The sequence below is a fragment of the Rhinolophus hipposideros genome (assembly GCF_964194185.1).
Source record: "Rhinolophus hipposideros genome assembly, chromosome: 9".
Classification (NCBI taxonomy): Eukaryota; Metazoa; Chordata; class Mammalia; order Chiroptera; family Rhinolophidae; genus Rhinolophus; species Rhinolophus hipposideros.
The window spans coordinates 43,310,556-43,330,242 of NC_138055.1; the positions used below are offsets into that span (position 1 = coordinate 43,310,556).

Sequence of the window (19,687 nt, forward strand, 5' to 3'; positions counted from 1 at the left end):
TATTCTTGAGACATTTGATTCAGTAGAAACAGGCAAATTACATCTTTAAATACAGGAAGCAAGGATGATTAGAAGGATAATTTCCACGATATTCAAGTCAGCTAAATCAGTGGTCAAAGTAGAGAGTGTGCAGGGGGAACGGGGATGGTATAAGATTGTCCACTTAGTAAGTACAGAAAATATACAAAAACTTCTTCTTTTATATTTATTTTTATGTTAAAGATATTTGCTTTACCAATATTTAAAGGTAGGTTGGCATTGACACTCACTGGAGGCTACATCAAAGATCCACCTGCCACGTGCAGTTCATTAGGTGACCTCAGGGAGGAGTGGGGGTGCCACAGAGTAGAGGGTGACAGTGGCTCTCACCCATTCATTCACCTTTCTGCATGTTGTAGTGTTGCAATTTACAAATGCTCAATTACGTGGATTATCAGATTATGTTGTCACTGTAAACCAACCCTCACAAGACATACTAATAGCTTTGAAAAGGTTTCAGCAAAAAAAAAAAAAACACGATTGATAATACCAATTGAAACACAAAAGAGCAAGGAAATGGTACAATTCATACACCCTCTAACTCTAGTTTTGTTTTTCAACCACTTTAAAGAGGTGAAGTCAATGTCAGTTTCATCAGATGACAGCCAGGATTAACTTCAAATTTATCTAGAAGATTAGTTGAAGTATAGATTTAATAAACCTCTCCGAGTGTATATTAACTCCTGTAATAATATACACCAATAATTGAAAAATATGTAAGAGTATATGATTGGGTGCAAGTATCAAATATTTTTACGGGCGTATGTGACCAAGAAATTTAGAAGACCACTTAGCCAAGCCAATAACTGACCTGATTGCCTTGATTAGTCAAACCAGTGATAAGCACAGAGCCAGCCTAAATCTACAAAATAATTTCACTATTGTCCTTTAGCATCGACAGGCAGCAGGCAGCAGGCATTTTATACAATCTAATAGATATAAAGCATGAGTAACTTACTGTTTTTGTTCCTTGGCTTTTGATTTTTCTGCTTTCTCATATGCCTTTCTCCTGGTTATAGGGGATGGCTCTGGTAGTTTTTTTTCTGATAGAGATGGCTGTCTGGAACTAAAATAGAAAAAGATTCATAATCATCTAATTTTAAAAATGTACATATAACTTTGTTTGGCACATAGTCAACCTAAAACTTTTAATAGATTAATAACTGGAACTTGAAGATTTCTGGGGAACAAAATAATAAAACTAGGACAGGAAAATATTACATGGGTTATTTTTAGTTAATGGAAGCTTAATAACTATACATTTAATTTTTAAATTGGCGATCTTATTAAATATATGCAAACCCATTACCTTTGAATATAAAAATCAATGCCAAATAGCTAAAATATATATTTTATTTTAAACATAGTATTTACGTTTGATCAGAATTGCTTCACTTGAAGAAAAATTATCTTTACAGTTTTAGAAAACCAAAATTTTAGAATATCAGGATATAAGAAACTGAGATTTAATGAATTATATTTAGACATAGTCACAACAAAACAGTACTATAGGTAATCGCAAAAAACCCACATAATTATTTTAATCAACTATTTTACTAAATTTGTAACTAACAAGATTTTATAATTAAAACATTTTGCCTTATAAATTTTAAAAGTTGAATAGTGGCTATGTAATTGACAATTTAAGACTATGAATTTTGTATATGATGATAATAAATTTTAATTGAAAAAAAAAATTTTTTTGCTATTCTTAGCTAGTTATATTAAGAAGGAAAAAAAAATCCACTGAGGAATTGGAAAGTAAGATCCCCAGAAAGGACTTACATGATTCCTATTTAAAACAAAAACTAAATATAAATAAACTTTGTGCACCTAATTTTTCTAATCAGAGGAAGTCAAATTTTAGAAATTCTGCATCATTTAAGTCACAAGGGCCACCCGAGTAAATTATTTTACTTTCTGCAATAAAAATCATGCAGTAATGGCTTATTAAGAGTTACTGTAGCAAGCACATGACCAACTCTTAATTTGTACGGAATTACACAAGCATCTGAATTTATGAAAACTTGAAAATAAATTATGTGAAGAGAGAGTCGAGAAGATATTTTCTACCACCTGTCATAGAGGATACATTTTTTAAACAAATAAAAAGGGCAAAAAGAAGGTATTACCTGAATCTGGATTCCAGGCCATAGATTTAGTCTTGAAGTTCCAAAAGTCTCTACTCATCTGACAGACTAAATGCTGAATATATGTGTGTGGGTTCCTAAAACCTGTTCTCAATTCTAGCTTATCACCTTCGCCAAAAGCATTTCTTCTATTATCATCTTATCAAAAAAGCACTGAAGCCATAAGCTATACCGGTTAGCAATTTCTAACAGCAAATCCAATAGTTAATGACATAGGCCATCTCAAGCACGTGCAAGAAAGTTCTGTCATCATTAAAATTAATTCTGGAATTAAAGGTTGCAGATGGGCTTACTGAATGGAAGACAAAGGAACTATCTTCACAAAATGAAGAAAGTTATGGAAAACAGAGATATTCAAAGGGTGAAAGTTTGTTATATTTTATTTGCAGAGTCATATATCATATGTTGCTTTTTTGGCAATATTTCTCAATGCTGTGATGTAGTCATCCTATAAATCATTTGCAAGATCATATGTGAGGGTTAGTTTGAAAAGCATCATTAAAGATCTTTGTCAGTGAATGATCTAATTTTAATATAACTTTCAAAACACACATACACACACAACGTACACACATATACTGGCCTGTACAGGGAAATCTTTGTCCTCAAGATAATAATGAAAAATTTCTCTTTAAGATTTGTTTTGAATAGAATAATTTTTTGTTCATAGGTGGGAGACAGAATATTCCCTCCTTGAAATCTTTAATAATACCAATGAAAATACTTTGTGTGTATACTTGTCAGACATGTAATGTGCTTCAAGGCAAAGAACTAGGTAAGTCCAAAATGTATTGTTTATAATTCATATTTCTCTTTTCCTTTTTAAAAGGTCAGCAAAGGTTTACTATCCTGACCAGGCTCTTCCAACCAGGACGTACATAATTTAGAGCAAATTTAAGAGTTTTAAAGCTTCAGTTTTATATAATGGTTTTATAGGTATAACTTCAATTTAGGGGTTTCTAAATACATTTTATCTGTAATTCATATCTCAGCCTTTATAAAAATTATAATCCCATAAGAATTACCCTAAAACTGAGAAACAGAACAATGCAATTCAACAAAGAACATCTCATCTCAAATGATTTTAAATACTCCCAAAATTAGATGAGATAATACCTACCTAACAGAAATTACTTTGAAAACCAGAGATCTTATTTACGTAAATTTTTACAAATAGAAATAAGGCATTAGCAACATGCACATTTAATAAAAAGAAAAGCCAAAAGAAAGGAAGTTAGTGTAGCTGGGCCACTTACATGCTGCCTATCTTAGAAGGAAAGCCAGATGGGGGAGGGAGTTCTTTTTCCCTAGCAGAAGTACCACTTGTGTCTGTATTCATTCCAATCTCTTGCCCTTCTGCAACAGGTGTAAGAGGGCCAGGCAAGGAGGCATCTCCTGTACTATTGTCTGAGGCTAGTTCACTGCTATCTGCATACAGCAATTCCATCTGAGTGGTGGTTCTCCTTCGGGCCTAGGCAGAGAATGGAAGGAAAAGCAATCAGGGGCAAACTAGTGCAGAGAAGATGATCAGGAAATAGAGATTTAATATTAATTTGAAATAGGTAAAAACATTTAGCGTATCTTTTCTCAGCAAGTGTGTCAAACATAGTATGTAAGATCGTGACAAGCCAGAACTATAGCCAGGTAAGGCTTTTATAGGCCATAACAGCAGTCAACATTTGTATTGTACTTATTGTATGCCAGGCATTGTTCTAAACACTTTATGTTAGCACGTACTATTAGCACGTACTATAACACTTTATATTATCACTTTATATTAGCACGTACTATCATTATCCTAATTCACAAATGAGGAAACTGATGCACAGAAAAGCTAAGTAATTAGCCCAAAGTCACAAAACTAGTAAGTGACAAAGCCAGACTCAAAACCAGGCAATCTGCGCTATCCTGCCACCCATGGCCATCTCTCTCAGCACATAATTTAAAATAAAACACAAAGAAAGAAAGAGAGAAAGGAAGGAAGGAAGGGAGGGTGAGAGGGTGGGAGGGAGGGAGGGAGGGAGGAAGAAAAAATTAAAAAAATATATAATTGCAGGGAAGCTCAATTAAATTCTAAAATTTTCCTATGCTTACATGCTTTATTCAATACCAATTTTGATTTTATTTTAAATTTTATCTTAATATCAATTTTTGCATCTGTTTCTCAATTTTGTTACCCTGCTCCACTGATGCCTTATCTGTGTGTTTAATCTGTCTGTTGAATAATTCAACACCAGACTGCACCAGCTTTCAGTGTCATGAAGAGGCAGGTGAAGGTCATTTTCTTAGAATCTAAACTCACTATAAGCATTCCCTTTCTTACTCTTGAAAACAAATGACTACCCTGTAGTTGCTCAGAGTTGTTTTCATTAAGGTATTAACAGATAATCATGGAGTTTACCAGATTGCAAGCCTCTCTCTACAGGGCAGGCACCTGTTTTATTCAACTTTATATCCCCTGCATTTCACAGAGTACTGGTACATGCCTATTTAAAATATACAGTCAACTTCATTTTTTCAAAGGAAAAATAAATTGCATGAGATCCTTCCAGGCATCTTTGCAGTTCAAAAGTAGTAGGCAGCACTTCAGAAAACTCTGAGGGAGAGAAAGCCCTGCAGCCAGTTTTTTTACACTGGCAATTTTCTCCACTGCCAATGGTCCAGGGCAGAGTGGATTCATGTCCTTGGGACTTCCTAACACAGTGGTTCTTTCAGTAGATGACCTATAGGCCACCACTTTCCATCTCTCTCTGATGTTACAAAAGGGCAGAAATAACTAGGCTCACAAGCCTGAAAGATGCAGGTTACCTTAAGAGAATCTCTCCTCCACTTAAGACTGGATCCAAATAATACGAGAATGTTTTCTCTTCATTGAGTTGTGGTAACTTCTTCTTAGTCACTCAGAGTTAAAAAACAAACTACATGATCCCAAACCAGTAGCTCAAAAACCACACATAGAGTTTGGAGATGTTTTTTGATTGGCTTGCCCAGTGTTTTAAAGATAAGGAAACTCTACGTAAAAATCCATATTTAAGGCTTCTCTTCAAAAACCAAAGGATCTGGTAACCTCAGGCTCATATTTAATCATGGCAAAAATGAGCAAGAGTTGAGTGGTGGCTATTTGCTTCAGATGGGGAATGTCCTCTTCAGGTAATCATAATGACCCCAACTCATGATTTTATATCCAGCCAAACTACTCATTTACATTACCACACTAACCTCTGTAGACCTTAAATCCAGCCTGTCCATTTGCACAGTATAATTCTTTCAGATCCTGATCCTATCCATTCAAATATTTACTAAGCACTTCAAGACTTCTTTGTTTTCAAATATCTTAAAATGGTTAGTTAATTCATCTAATATCAAATGCTACCAACATTCAATATGACATGTACTATGTGTATCTTACACATTTAACACTATATATGTATATATATATATATATATATATTTAACTTTATAAATATGCATAGTAGCATCATTAGTTTAATACAATATGATGATTAAGAGTTGGCTTACTATTCAAACCACTTTAGGCTACTAGTTGAACAAAGTATGAAACACCTTAGACATACATGCATGTTAAATTTTCAAAAATCTCCCACCAATTCAAAGGATTTACATTATATGCCACTATTGGTCTACAATTTAGTTAACCAATTGTTCTAAAATTACTATTGTCTAGTGATTTGTGACCATCTCCTATATTATTAGAAACTTTAGGTAACTTTAATAAATTAGCATAACTTCCTTAATAGGTAATAAACTTTTAGAAAAAACCTAAAAAGAAAAGAAAAGAAAAGAAAAGAATTGGTCTCTGTAATTATAGCTTATCTAGTGGAAAAAGTATGAAACGACAGTAAAGTGAAAGTTCCATTAAAGAGAAAATGGTCAATATACATTTTTTTCAAAGGGGAATATGGTAAAGAACTAAATTTCTTACACATGAAAGCTTTGGTAAAAGCATGCCTACTTGCTAACCTACTAACGGATCAAGCCTGAGAACTATATATTTGTGATAATATTATAAAATAACAGTGGGGGGGCAATGTTTACCTGGCATTGTCGATCTTCCTTACCTTATTTTTAGGTTTCACTTCACCACAAAGCTTCATAAGGTCTGAAGACAGCGTGCTATTTGCAAATAAATAATTAACCACAAAATTAAAAGGAATTTTACCAGAGTGTATGGTGGTAAAAGAGGGTAAAGGGGGTCAACTATATGGTGATAGAAGGAGAACTGATTCTGGGTGGTGAACACCAATGTGATATATAAATGATGTATTACAGAATTGTATACTCGAAACCTATGTAGTTTTGTTGACCATTGTCATCCCAATAAATTTTAATTTAAAAAAAAAGATTAAAAGGGAACTTATCGAACCTGTATGTCCTCTATGTTTACGACTATGGAAAAAATTGTATATGCCTATCTATGGAAAAAAAGAAAGCTAATATTTAAAATTGAAATGAACTAATTAAAAAATTAATTCATTTTCCTTCCTTAAATATTCCAATATTTTTATTTTAATATTTGTGGTGATCAATCATGACCACATGATAGTGTGGTTTCATATTACTGTTTCTAGTGCTACTCACCTACCCACAAAATTCAAAATTGTTTGTTTTATAAGAGTAATTGTTTGAAGCAACAAGACAAAAGTTTTAAGAATATTACAGAAACAAGTAAAATCTACGAAGTTTCCAAAGCCTCTCTTACCTTCCTTCTGCTCCTGGGCTGTTTAAAGGTGCGTCCTCATCAGTACTATCCTCTACATTTTCTAAAAAAAAAAAAAAAAAAAAAAAATGTCCAAAATGTAAGTGTTATCTACATTTCCCAATTTGAATGATGACTGCAATCCCTATGCTACAATAAACTTCAGCCCAAGGTTTCAATTTGGGCACTTTTGGTTTTAGTAATTGAATCAAAATAGAAATATAGAAAAATATTTCTAAGAAAACCTTTTGATTATATGTCCGAGGATGAGAAAAAACATGTTCAAAATAGGAAAATCCCAAGTTTGAATGATAAAACATGGAAGAACATTTGTAGGATCGAAATGAAATCATGTATTTATCAGAGCATGTATAATTATATATTTTTTCAGGATGTGTATTTATCTCATGCCATTGAAATATATGAAAACTCACTGAGGAAAAGACAAAATTAAAGAACATGCTACATAAGCTTCCTTTAATGTAGTAGGCCAACTTCAAAAACTATATGTGTAATCACACTTGTTACATTTCATGAATAGGCCAACTTATTTAAATATTTTCCTCTCCTTTTATTTTTGTTTTCAAGAAGAGAGAGAGTGTGAGCGTGTGTGTGCATGTGTGTGTGTGTGTGTGTGTGTGTGTGTGTGCCAGTATTCAGACGTTACACATCAGCATGCAGCTCATTCATGTGTACACAAAAGACGAAAACAATAGGTTGGCATGCAACGGTTTTGTAAAGGAATACAAATAAACCACTGCTATTTCAGGACAACTCTAGCAGACTAGTAAAAAAGAGGGAAAAAAGCAAACAAATAAAATTAATTAAGAATCAATAAATAAAACAGCCACAGAGAATAAACCATTTAAAATGTCAGTGAGCAACTAACATAGGTGCAGGTTTTCAAAACACACATTTTATTACAGAATCATCCCACAAAACTAAAGACAGCACTACAAATAACATATATTAATAAAAATATGTATGAATCATACCCTTTTAACTTTTAATTTTATATCATATAGGTGTATTGAACACACAAGTCAACTAATTCCTTTCTCTGATGCTCCCCTTTTTCCTCACTGTTTAGCAGATATTTCAATAGAAATTCAGTAATACTTGATACTTGACAATATTACCTAAGACGAAGCCTATCTGGGACCTAAAAATGGCATTTAATTTCTGAAGTGAAGAAAACAGTGGTCTTGAAGGCAATGTGTGTCTCGAAGTCCACCATTAGAGGAAGGCCCAAGGACTTGCTTCACAGACAGGATAATTGAGTGCTGACACGACTGAATTAGTTGATAATATAAAAATGGGTTTCTAAAGAAATGACAAATCTTGCCTTTATTTTTCCATGTATGAAAGTAGGCTAAGATTGACTAGCATTTTTCTTGTAGGAAGAAACCCGTTACTATGTTAAATCATGTGAGCACTTGGTAAAAACGGCTTAGCTCCTGCTTACACATGTATACTTATTTAGAGATAACTATTGTTTGACATAGCCAACCTGGCAGAGGATAGAGGCGCCACCTAGGCAGTCACCAAATCAGACCCCTCTTCAGGACTTAGCTTAGTATGACCACTATGGTCATCTGGGAGGCAGAACACATGCCTTCACCTCACTCTCAACTCTGAGAACACAAATCCAGCCCAACACCAGCCTTTTTTCTCATCGCCACAGAACCAAAGCTCAAGGCAGAGACTTATAACTCCCGAATGCCTTAAAATTCATCCATATCAGTGTGAAGTTGCACAATCTCACCTCACTGGAAGTTGACCAAATATTTTTAAAGTTATTTAAAAGTTATTTAAAAAGTAGTATACAGGAAAGCGTTAACGCAGCAGCCTAGCGACTGCTATCCTTAGAAAGGCTTGCTTGCATGGTCGGACTTTGTCTGGCATCTGAAAACTTGGCTGTCAGAGAATCCCCAGTCACCAGTTAACAAACGAGAGTAGGTCACTGTACCTAGAATGTTAATGCAAACAATATGGCTTATGCCAAATTCCTGCTTTCCTTCTGGAAGGCTGGAGTCCTGGTATGTACTAGACAGAGGGTACTTATGTGACCAGGCCCCAGGAAACACCTTGGGTGCTGACTGTCTAATGGACTTCCCTGGGCATAAACGTTGCACACATGTTGCTGCATTTTCATTCCAGAGGTAAAAGTACATCCCATGGAGAGAGAGAACATAAGGAAGCCTGGACATGGATTTCTCCAGACCCCATCTGTGTTTTTTCCCTCATGACACAGTTGGGTATCCTTCCTACATGCTCTCATGAATCTATGCCATCAATACAATATGCTGAGCCCCATGACAGCAAATATCCAAAGACAGTGATGATCTTATGGACCCTGACATAGGAAGGGAAAGAAGAAGGGAAAATAAAGATGTTCTTCAAAGGCTACAAAACTACAAGCCTGCCACCCTCTAGCCTCACGTTCCGTCATCTTCTGCCATGTACGAGTACTTGTTGCTCCAATGCACCAACCTGCTTCAAGGCCTCATGCACACAACATTTTGGCTAAATCTTGGTGCTTTAGCTTAGTCACTGCCTAGACTCACTCTTCTCAGGCCCTCCTTCCATCTTGTCTTTTGCCTGGTTAACTCTTTTTCCTCTTTTATGTTTCAGCTCAAATGTCACCTCCTCAGAAAGCCTTCATTGCCTCCTCTATTCTTGTTTCATGGCCCCATTTTGTGCTCCCATACCTCCTTCGATATATCCCAATCACTGCCCTCATCATAATGTATCATAATCTGTTCATGGTCTGTCACCCTCAACAAGGCAGCAAGTCCATAAGGGCAACATTTTGTGTCTTATTCATCTTTGAATTCCAGCACTCTGCCCAACACTTGAGATAAAATTGGAGCTAAATAAATGTTTTCAAAGCAATGTATACATGACTGTGTAACTTTTGTAGATTTAACTTCTTAATTTTTTTTTCCTCTTCCTATGCTTTTCCCCCGAGCACCTCTGGGCTAGATTTATAGCCTCAATTTCTAAGGCAAATTTCTGCTATAAGACACAGGTTGCATCAGTTACGTGGGTTCCCACTCTCTGCTTTTGATCCTTCTTCAAGCTATAGATAATTGAAAGGTGTTTGAACCTTGTGAGAAAGCAACACTGCTCAGCAAATTTATTATTAGTTTAGTAGTTTATTATTTTCCACACAAAAGGACATTAAAGAAGGCATCACATTTTTCTTCCAGGTTAAAAGAGATAATGGACCTAAATAAGAATTTACCTATTACTATAAGTTGAGCCACTAAGAAAAGGAAGAGGAGAAGGAGGAGGAGCGGAGGGGAAAGAAAGAAGAGGAAGAGAAGGAAAAGAAATGTGATGATAACACATAGAATGGCAAAAATTCTGGTTATAATCTAGGAACTGGGGCAACCGTGGTTAGGATATAACCAATCCTACTTGTTCTACCTATACTTGTTATGGCTTGAGCAACTTTTCCATATCTATATTATGCAGTTGATCTCAAGGAAATATTACTTTGAGATTAACATGAAGTATAAACATCTAAAAAACCATACAGCTCATGTATTTCATTTGTGTAACATAATTTAAAATAAATTCACATTCAGAGACTATGTTTATTCTAATGACACAGAAAGATAATTACATTTAATCTTTCAGTTACATTCTTCTTCTTTAAGTATAAGCATTTAGAAAACTTTTGACAGCTGTTAATCAGGGGGGGAAAAAGATCAGACTGTGAAATAATTTTAAATAAATAAAAACTGCTCCAAAATATTCATCCCCAGAAAAATCATAAGTAATAAAATTGCCCTGATACTCCTGTTCCTTCATGTGTATAATCACTAAGCGGAGCAGAGAGATTCCTAAGGGATGGGTGTAGTTCAAGTGCATGTTGAGGTGGCAAGAGAAAGAGGTTGAAAGTCTCTATAGGCAATGATCCCTGAATATATGTTATGATTATAAATATTGTTTCAATCTGTTCATATAAAAATCCAAAAAAAAAGTCCTTTGGATAGTTTTATTCAATTTACAGTATTAAAATGTATGTGCTTAATTTTACGAAAATTGAGAATAGTTGAGAATCTAGCAAATATATACCAAAAGCAAATAAACACCAGAGAAAGTTATTTCTGAGGTTAAAACAACAGACGTAAGCTAACAGATCTATTTAAAAATTAAAAAGAAATATATAGTCCTCTTTTTCCAGCAAGATAGAGAAAGAAGAGCTTATGAAACTGGAGTCACAATTGCAGTTCAAATAAAGCATACTTCTTTAAACATCTAAGAATTTTAAAATCAGAAATGTGTAAGAAAGACAAAAGACTTAGTATGTTTGTGGTCATGGGTACATTTCAAAAAAGATCATGCAAAAACCAGTGGTTGCCAATAAAAATTTTAAAAATAAGATGTACCACAATTAGTGTACATGAACAATTAGTAATTCATGCAGCTGTAGGGTACACAGAAAGCTAAACATACTTACCTAATGGTACGCTATCTAGATCTGTGTAAATAACAGCAAAAAGGAAACAAAATACTCCAATCAAAACAGATCCAATGTTAAAATTCCCACATAAAACAAAATTATTTACCCTTTCTAAGATATATAGAATAGATGCCATAACAAAAACTTATAAATTTCTTTTTTAAGGCAGTTAGATATGCAGAGTAAAGCAATGACCCTTGGTTAATACTATAAATAATTTAAACAACCAATTCAGAAACTTGGTTGATCTTCTTTATCTATAAAAACTAATTGCTTAATAGGGTTAAATAAGCCTTTTAAAGTTGGTAATCATTTCTTGGAATGACAATAATTACATCTCCCTAAGTTTATACATGCAAATTAAGGAAGGGATAATTAATAAAAGCATAAATAAATATAGCATCTATTCAGTCAAGATATAGAGGAAAGAGGTAGGGAACAGCATACTCAAAGAGCAAAGCTGTCATGCAATTCATTTAACTAACATTTAGTCCCAATTACCTTGTAAAGCATGGCCAAGTAAAGCATCTAGCTCAGGATTTAATTCTGCTTTCTCTTTCAACATATGGAATAAGAGCTGGTTTTGTGTAGCACTGGTTATTTCAGTTTGTTTAAGTCGACCTTCAAGTACTTTAATTTGAGCCTCTTTCTGGGCGGCTTGAAGACCCTGTAACAATACCAAAAATATAAATAAAATTATCTTAAATCATATAAAACAGAATCTACCACACAAAGATCTGCATCAAATAGCAAATGCATATGATATATGGACGTCGACACCAGATAGACCTTGATTCATCTCAGCTCCTCCACTTACTAGCTTGGTGACCTTGAGCAAGTTACCTTACCTTCCTGATTCTCAGCTTACTCATATGCAAAATGATATGACTAATCCCTACTTCCTAGCACTTGAGAAGATTAAGTAAGAGAACATAATGTAAAGGGTCTGGGCACAACCCCAACATGAGAAAAAAAGTGAGTCAGAAATCATTATCACCTTCAACATTTAGTGAGAAGTTTCTCACAGGTGACAGGTTAATGCATTTACATTCAAAAAGGGCAGGAGTGCAACTATATTTTTTCCTTTCTGATTTTTTTTTTTTTTGGAGATGTAAAGAATCAGTATCAAACCAAAATTATGATACCAAATTTGTTTGCAACCCGAGACTTTTCTTTTAATTTTTCCTTTGTTAGAGTAAAAGAGGGATTATTTCTTCTTTAAGTTGTTTATCTGTTCTAATATACAAGCACATTAGATGAAAAGCTAGTGGAATTATCTAAATATTGCTGACTTTTCTTAACTCTAAAGAAAGGTAAAAGGAATACTTTCTAATTAAAAAAAGAATCTTCTTCCTCATTACAAAGGAAAGGGTCACTGGGAAAGATCAACAAAACTACAATGAATTAATAAAAACTCAGGTTTCCAATCATAGTGTAGTTAAATCTTACCTTATTAATGCCCATTGACAGGAAGTGATCTAGTAGATATCGGGCTTCGGTAAGTGTGCAAGCATTAATGACTGCAGTGACATCCAGTGTTTCTCCTTCTTCCTGCATGAAACCAGCATACAATGTTACATTACTTTGAGCTAACTATATTTAAACAGAAGACAAAAGCCTATGGTGTCATGTACTTATTTGATAGTATTGGGTTAGCTAACGAGAATCCTCATAATAGTATAAAATATGATCCCTACCCCAAGAATCAAACGGTCTAGTTGAAAAGGTAGGACACATTTGAACAGTTAAGAATTCAAGGTGGGTTAATACATGATATATATGTCTTTTACAAACAATAAATAATATAACAAAATCAGCAGAAAAATCTGGAGAGCAGGCAGGGAGTTGTATACATGCAGACCTGAGAGTCATATTAAACCAATTAACAGAAAATTCCTTCACATAAAAATTCAAAATGCTTTTAATAATAATAAAAACTACTTTTCATTAAGCCATTAAACATTTTTTTTTTAATTACAAACCTTTGCTTCTTCCATCTGCATGATGTTGGCTTGACAATCAGAAATACTGTCATTGATATAATCTATATTAGCAGTTAAGGACTCCATCTCCTCATTGATGTTAAGCACATTTTTATCTCCTTCTCCACTCTCCTTGATTATTTTTTCCCTTCTTTTTGAAAGTTTTTCTCGTCTTTTTGTGAGTTCCTCCCGTTGCTATTGAGAAAACAGGTTGGATTTTAAGAAATGATGTTCACCTAAGACATTGAGACATTACGCTTAGTGAAATAAGTGAGTCACAGAAGGGCAGATACTGAAGGATGCCACTTATATGAAGTCTCTAAAGAGGTCCAACTCATAGAAGCAGTAAGTACGATGGTGTTTGCCAGGGGCTGGAGACACAGGGAAAAGGGGAGGTGCTATTCAATGGGTATAGGTTTCAGTTACAAGAGATGAGAACGTTCCAGAGATCTGCTGCACAATATCGTGCTTATAGTTAACAATACTGTGCTGTACACTTAAAAATGTGTGAAGATCTCATGTTACCTGTTCGTACCCCAACTTTAAAAATATGATGTTCATCTATTCATACACAATGCAATCAAAACTCACCAAAAAGAAACTTGGTTAGTATTCAATTTACCCATGGAACAAGTTTGGAAAATCAGAATTAATAGTCAGCTAAGAAAGAACACTTGTACTTTCTGTTCCCCACACCTTGAGTAGTCTATTCATATCGGCCTCCATATTGGAAATGGTCATTTTCTGCATGATAATGTCTGTGACTCTGCGCTCAAGAAGCTGCCACTTCATGCGAGCTGTCTTGGAAACGAACACTCGGCCCGTCAATGCTTTCCTCTGATATTTTTTTCTATAATCGTATAAAAAACAGACAGTGTTTATTTGATTATGCATTAGCAAATAATATGCTGTTTTTCTTTGAAGTCCAACATTCAGAAATAATGCCATAAAGATTATGTCAAGAGGAATAGAAGAATCGGGTTGACCTGGTTCCATTTGCTGTGGACGTTGGTAAGGCCTGGACTCTTGCCACAGGAATTCTCATTTTCTGCTGGGCTGCTGCCCTTGATGCATCTGTTTCTACAGCAGCTGCACTGGAACCTGGGTCCTGAGTGGGGGCATCGGATGAGCTCAGCTTCCGAGTAACTTTTCCAGCCACTTTATCTGATATGGGCCTTACTTGCCGACGAAGAGCTGTAACCTGCAATAGCAAGAAAGACTGACTCATTCTCTTAGTCTATAGAAATACATCATTTATCTCAAAGCCAGAAGGTTTCCTCCAAATGGGCAACTTGCCTCTTCAGTTTTGCGACGAAGAACCACTTCTTGGTTTCTTTTTTGCGCTTCCAGAAGTCTCAGTTGATGCTATAAAATAATATTGAATAAGTTAAAATAGTAAACTGAAAGATACAATAATTCCTACTCCTACGTTAACATGTTTTCCCATTCCTACTGGGAACTATAAGAGATCTTAGCAGAATCTAAGCTAACAATAACCTTGCATCTATTACTATAGCTATAGATATTTTATTCCAAAAAACACAAATACATATTGATGTAGCCATCTGTCTTCTGAAAAACAAAGTTATCTCTGTGACACATACTTTTATTTAACAAACACTAATAGAGTTCTTCCTATATATAAGTACTTTTCTAAATGCTTTACAAATGTTGTCTCATTTCATTTTTCTTAGATATTTTGTTTTGCTGGCTAAAGCATGATCAGAAAGAAACACAGCTTAGAATCTCTACAACAGAGGCATTTTACAATATATACAGTAATTTTAAATTCTGTTTTTAATATAGGGAGAACACATATTAATTGTATTAGCATTTTATAATAACTCTAGAAATGTTGGGTAAAGTAAATGGACAATAAAACATGTCAGTATTGGATAACAATTTATTTTTAGGTACTGTACATGATAAAGACAATTAATTATGGATTACTTTAAGCCATTTTATAGTGCTGTAATTTAGGAAAGAAGTTTGGACTGAAAACATAGAACCTAGTTCTAGTTCTATCATTTATTCAACTCTGTGATCTTGGGTAAAGCTTAGGTATTGGACTTGATCACAAATCTTTCTTCTAGGATTTAAATTCTGTGCTATAACAACTAACCCCTAATGTTTTGTATTCCAGATTCAAACAGATCATTCATTTCATATTCATGCATGTTCCTATTTCATCAGATGAGAACTCTTAGGGAAAAGGATTCTGTCTTATCACTGACATATCTTCATTTACTACAATGATTAACATGGATGCAAAGTTAATACATTTTTTAAAATAAACTACCAAAAATAAAAATTAACATATAGTTTGAAATTTGTTACTACATTATATTTCTTCCTATTAAAAACCTCAAGCTCATTCATATTTTTTGAATGGTGTGCTAACATACTTGGTTCTCTAAGGGTTCAATGAGAAACATGACAAGAAACAATTTAGAAAGGAGGTCAGTATGCACACAAAGCAAGAAATAAAATGGAGAAGTCCAAGTGTGAGCTTTGTATGTGATTAGCCAACCTCACATCTTTATAATAAAATATTATGTCATATATGATCATGTGTTGCAGATAAAATTCCAAAGTTCCATCCCGAGAGTTAATTGTTCAATAGTGATCTATCTCATATGAATTAGTAATAAAGAAATAAGTAGCATGAATTGTAAGGAAATTGTTCCTGTCAGTCAAAAGTTTTCATTAAAAACAAAATAAATAGCCAAAAATTGGAAATAGGCCAAATGTCTGTCAATTGAGGAATAGATAAACAAAATGTGTTTTATCCATACAGCCATAAAAAGTAATGTACTAACACATGCTATAACATGGATGAAACTTGAAAACATCATGCTAAACGAAAAAAGCCAGACACAAAAAAACTACATATTGTATGATTCCATTTATATGAAATGTCCAGAATAGACAAATCCATAGAAACCGAAAATAGATTAGTGGCTGCCAGGTTCTAGGGAGAAGGAACAATGTGAGTGACTGCTAACGGGTATAAGGTTTCTTTCTGGAGCAATAAAAGTGTTCTCGAATTAAATAGTGGTAATTGTACAATATTGTGAACATAATGAAAACTTGAAATGTACAGTTTAAAAAGTGAAATTTTATGGTATTTTAATTATATCTCAATTTTTGAAAAATAGCAGATAGAAAAAAAAAAGGCAATATGTTAGAAGATGCTTCTACTTGATTTCAGTAAGAACATAATGGTATAAATAAGATCTAAAGTACCCAGCAATTGAAAGTGGCAAAATACACTGATTATTAAAACATGTTGATATGCTGGGGGGAAAAAAGAAATAAATATAGTAGTCATCTGGCTAAAATGTCTACTTCTCTACCTCACTACTCTCTCCTCTCTATCTCCTTCAATTTCCTTTTTAGCTTCCAAGGTAAATTTCTATTTTCTTAAATATGCTGTACGCTCATGTGTTCTTCAGGGAGGATTTAGATGAAGTTGAATAAGACAAAAGAAACAAAGGCTGAAACCTAACCAACAATGGGAAAAAGAAGGTGATGACTTATTTTTTTTTCCAATTACAGTTAACATTCAATATTATATTAGTTTCAGGTGTACAATATAGTGGTTTGACATTTATATAATGTATGGAATGATCTCCCCAATAAGGATGAACTCTTCTTTTAAGAAAAAAAAATCATAAATGAAATAACATAGTGCCAAAAATTTGGGAAGAAAAGAACAAATCAAAATAACTTATAACCCTAACACAACTATAGTTAATATGTTGGGATATATCCTTCAAAACTGTACCTCATTTTGATCAAGCATGCATGCATGAAATGCTACTTTACCTTTAACGTTAGGTCAGATACTCTTTTTCATTTTACTACGCAATTTCCAAACCCTAATTTCTAATGGATAAATAACAACCTATTAAATGAGATGGACTATAATTTATTAACCATTCCCCTTACTGTCATCTTGGTTGTTTTTACCTTTTCCACTATTACAAATAACCCTAAAGTGAAGGTTTTAACACAGAGCAATTTTTCTTATTTTAGATCGTTTTCTTAGTCTTAATTCATGGAAGTAAAATTCTTGAGTCAAAGAATACAAAAATTTTTATAGCTCTTAGTAAAGCCTCTTTCAGTGAAGCCTGGTTACTGTGCCAGGTACATTTCTAAGAATCTCTACTGTTGAAACTGTCTGGAACCATCTCCAAATCGCTACCTTATATAATACTGCAAGTAGTCCCTTGATCTCCCTAGAGATAATCAGTTGTTCTTTGCCATTTTCTTTCCTGTCATCATCTAGGAAATAGGCTTTCAATAAAATTTATAATAATACTATAGTGTTTTTCATAATCTTTTATATTTAATCAATATAAACACCATGATAAACACATACTATAATAAACATCATATTACAAAGTTAATGTTTATTTATTGTCCTTAGCTTGTCTGAAATAGTTATACTTATCAGAAATTTTTCTGCCATTTGTTAAACAATCTAGTTCAATGTACAATATTCATAAATAACTGAAAGTTAAAGACCACTCACATCTCTTTTACGTTGATCTTTTTTCAATTGAGCAATCTCTCTGTTTCTTCTAGATTCTGTCAATCTGGCTTTTTCTTGTTCTTCTTTCATTTGTTTCATTAGGCGAACCTAAAAAATTAGGTAAATACATCTATTGGAATTACCCTATCACAAAATTCATTAAATAAACCACATACATCGAATTAAGTTCTTAGAAGTCTGAATACTTAACATGGAAACGTGGAATTTTGCTGCACATTTTCAATGGTCAATTCTTATTTTGGTCGGATTAATGCATTTATATTTTTAATACATTTCTAATATGTTTCTACCAAATTGCTTAGTGCTTCACGCTTTTTATAGTTGGTGTTCAGTTGTTCTATAACTTTAATGAATTCTAGGTACTTAGCTTATTACCAGTAGCTTTATGACCTTGAACGAGTTATTTAATCTCTTTAGGCTTTGATTTTCTCATATATAAAATGGAGATAATAGTGCTATGGCACTGGACTATTATGAGAATTCAATGAATTAATTCCTGTGCAGTGCCTACAACAGCATACAGTAAGCACCCAATAATTTCAGCTATTGTCAGCAACAAATACACAACAGAATCATCTAACTACTTCCTAAATCATTTCCACATTTGCGATTTTAAAGAAACATAGTTTATTTTCATGCCAAATGTTAAGAATAATTGATCCCACAACAAAAACAGATAAAAGATCAGGATTCACATACTCTCTTTGGTCAAGAAAAGAAAATTGGTTCTGATGTAGCATGGGAATCATAAACACCAAATTCAGGATAGCTGTTACCTCTTAGGGAAAGGGGAATACAATCAGGAAGGGATACACAGGGGCTTTGTGTATATCTGCAATGTTTAGTATCTTAAACTAGATAGTGGATATAGTGTTCGTTATGTAATTATCTATGCATTTTTTTGCATATTTGAAATACTTTAGACTTTTGTTAACCTTGTGTAAGAGTTTTAAGAGGAGAAATACTCATCAAAGTCCAAGAAATCCTTTTGGCCACATGATTTTCAACTATTCTTAAGAAAAGCTTTGATAATGATGACTGTTAGGAAACAATGCCTAATTGCCCAAAGGAAGTGCATCATTTGTAAGACTGGGTTACCTCTTATTGAATAAGAAAAGAACCACAATACTTTCTTTTTGTCCCAAATGACAGAAGCATCTTCAACCTAATACTTTAGTGGAAAATACAATCAATACCTTTGTTTTTTTCATTTCCATCACATCCTGCTGTAATTTCTTCAATTGCTTTTCATATTGAGACTGATTTTTAAGCAACCTCGCATGCTCTTTTTGAGCTGTCTGAAGTCTCTGCAGTTCTTTATTCATGGCTTGGAGTTTCTTTTCATATTCAGACTTAACTTTTTTTGCCTTTTCTTCTGAGTAAGATTCCACTGAGCCTAAAAAAATCAAAGGATATTTGTATTTGTTTCTGTGAGACACAGATTTTTATTTCACAGATTTACAATTTATGTCCTTAGAGAAGAACTATCTCCCAAACACAAACCTCAGAGGTCAGTGTGTCTTTCAATCACTTCCACTTTAATTATCCACTCTTAATTTGTTGGAGTTATTTTGTTGTTGTTTTGTGTTTTTGTTGCTTGTTTTTAGTTTAAGACACGTTTCCAGCATAAATCAAGACATTAAAACAATTAACCACAACTTTGTACAAAATAATTAAATAGCCTAGACAGGTACCAGAATGAAAGAACAAGATAATATTTAATATAAAAAGATAAATTCACATTTAATGTGGCTTCTAAGACAACTT

The 19,687-nt window shown here is 33.6% G+C and overlaps 1 protein-coding gene across 7 annotated transcripts in view; it reads right to left on the bottom strand.

Moving 5' to 3' along the window:
• KIF21A (kinesin family member 21A) overlaps positions 1-19,687 on the bottom strand; it is a 132,377-nt gene that overhangs the window by 19,686 nt on the left and 93,004 nt on the right. For 6 of the 7 annotated variants that reach the window (XM_081061331.1, XM_081061330.1, XM_081061334.1 and 3 more), the window contains 13 exons: positions 19,117-19,316; positions 17,900-18,007; positions 14,659-14,727; positions 14,349-14,563; positions 14,059-14,212; positions 13,363-13,557; positions 12,830-12,931; positions 11,882-12,047; positions 11,378-11,398; positions 6,910-6,970; positions 6,269-6,323; positions 3,446-3,660; positions 998-1,105 (listed from right to left, as the gene is read on the bottom strand). In XM_081061331.1, coding sequence (XP_080917457.1) covers positions 998-1,105; positions 3,446-3,660; positions 6,269-6,323; positions 6,910-6,970; positions 11,378-11,398; positions 11,882-12,047; positions 12,830-12,931; positions 13,363-13,557; positions 14,059-14,212; positions 14,349-14,563; positions 14,659-14,727; positions 17,900-18,007; positions 19,117-19,316 — 1,669 coding nt within the window. The remainder of the gene's footprint in view (positions 1-997; positions 1,106-3,445; positions 3,661-6,268; positions 6,324-6,909; positions 6,971-11,377; positions 11,399-11,881; positions 12,048-12,829; positions 12,932-13,362; positions 13,558-14,058; positions 14,213-14,348; positions 14,564-14,658; positions 14,728-17,899; positions 18,008-19,116; positions 19,317-19,687) is intronic. The other variant, XM_081061333.1, reaches the window with a different exon arrangement.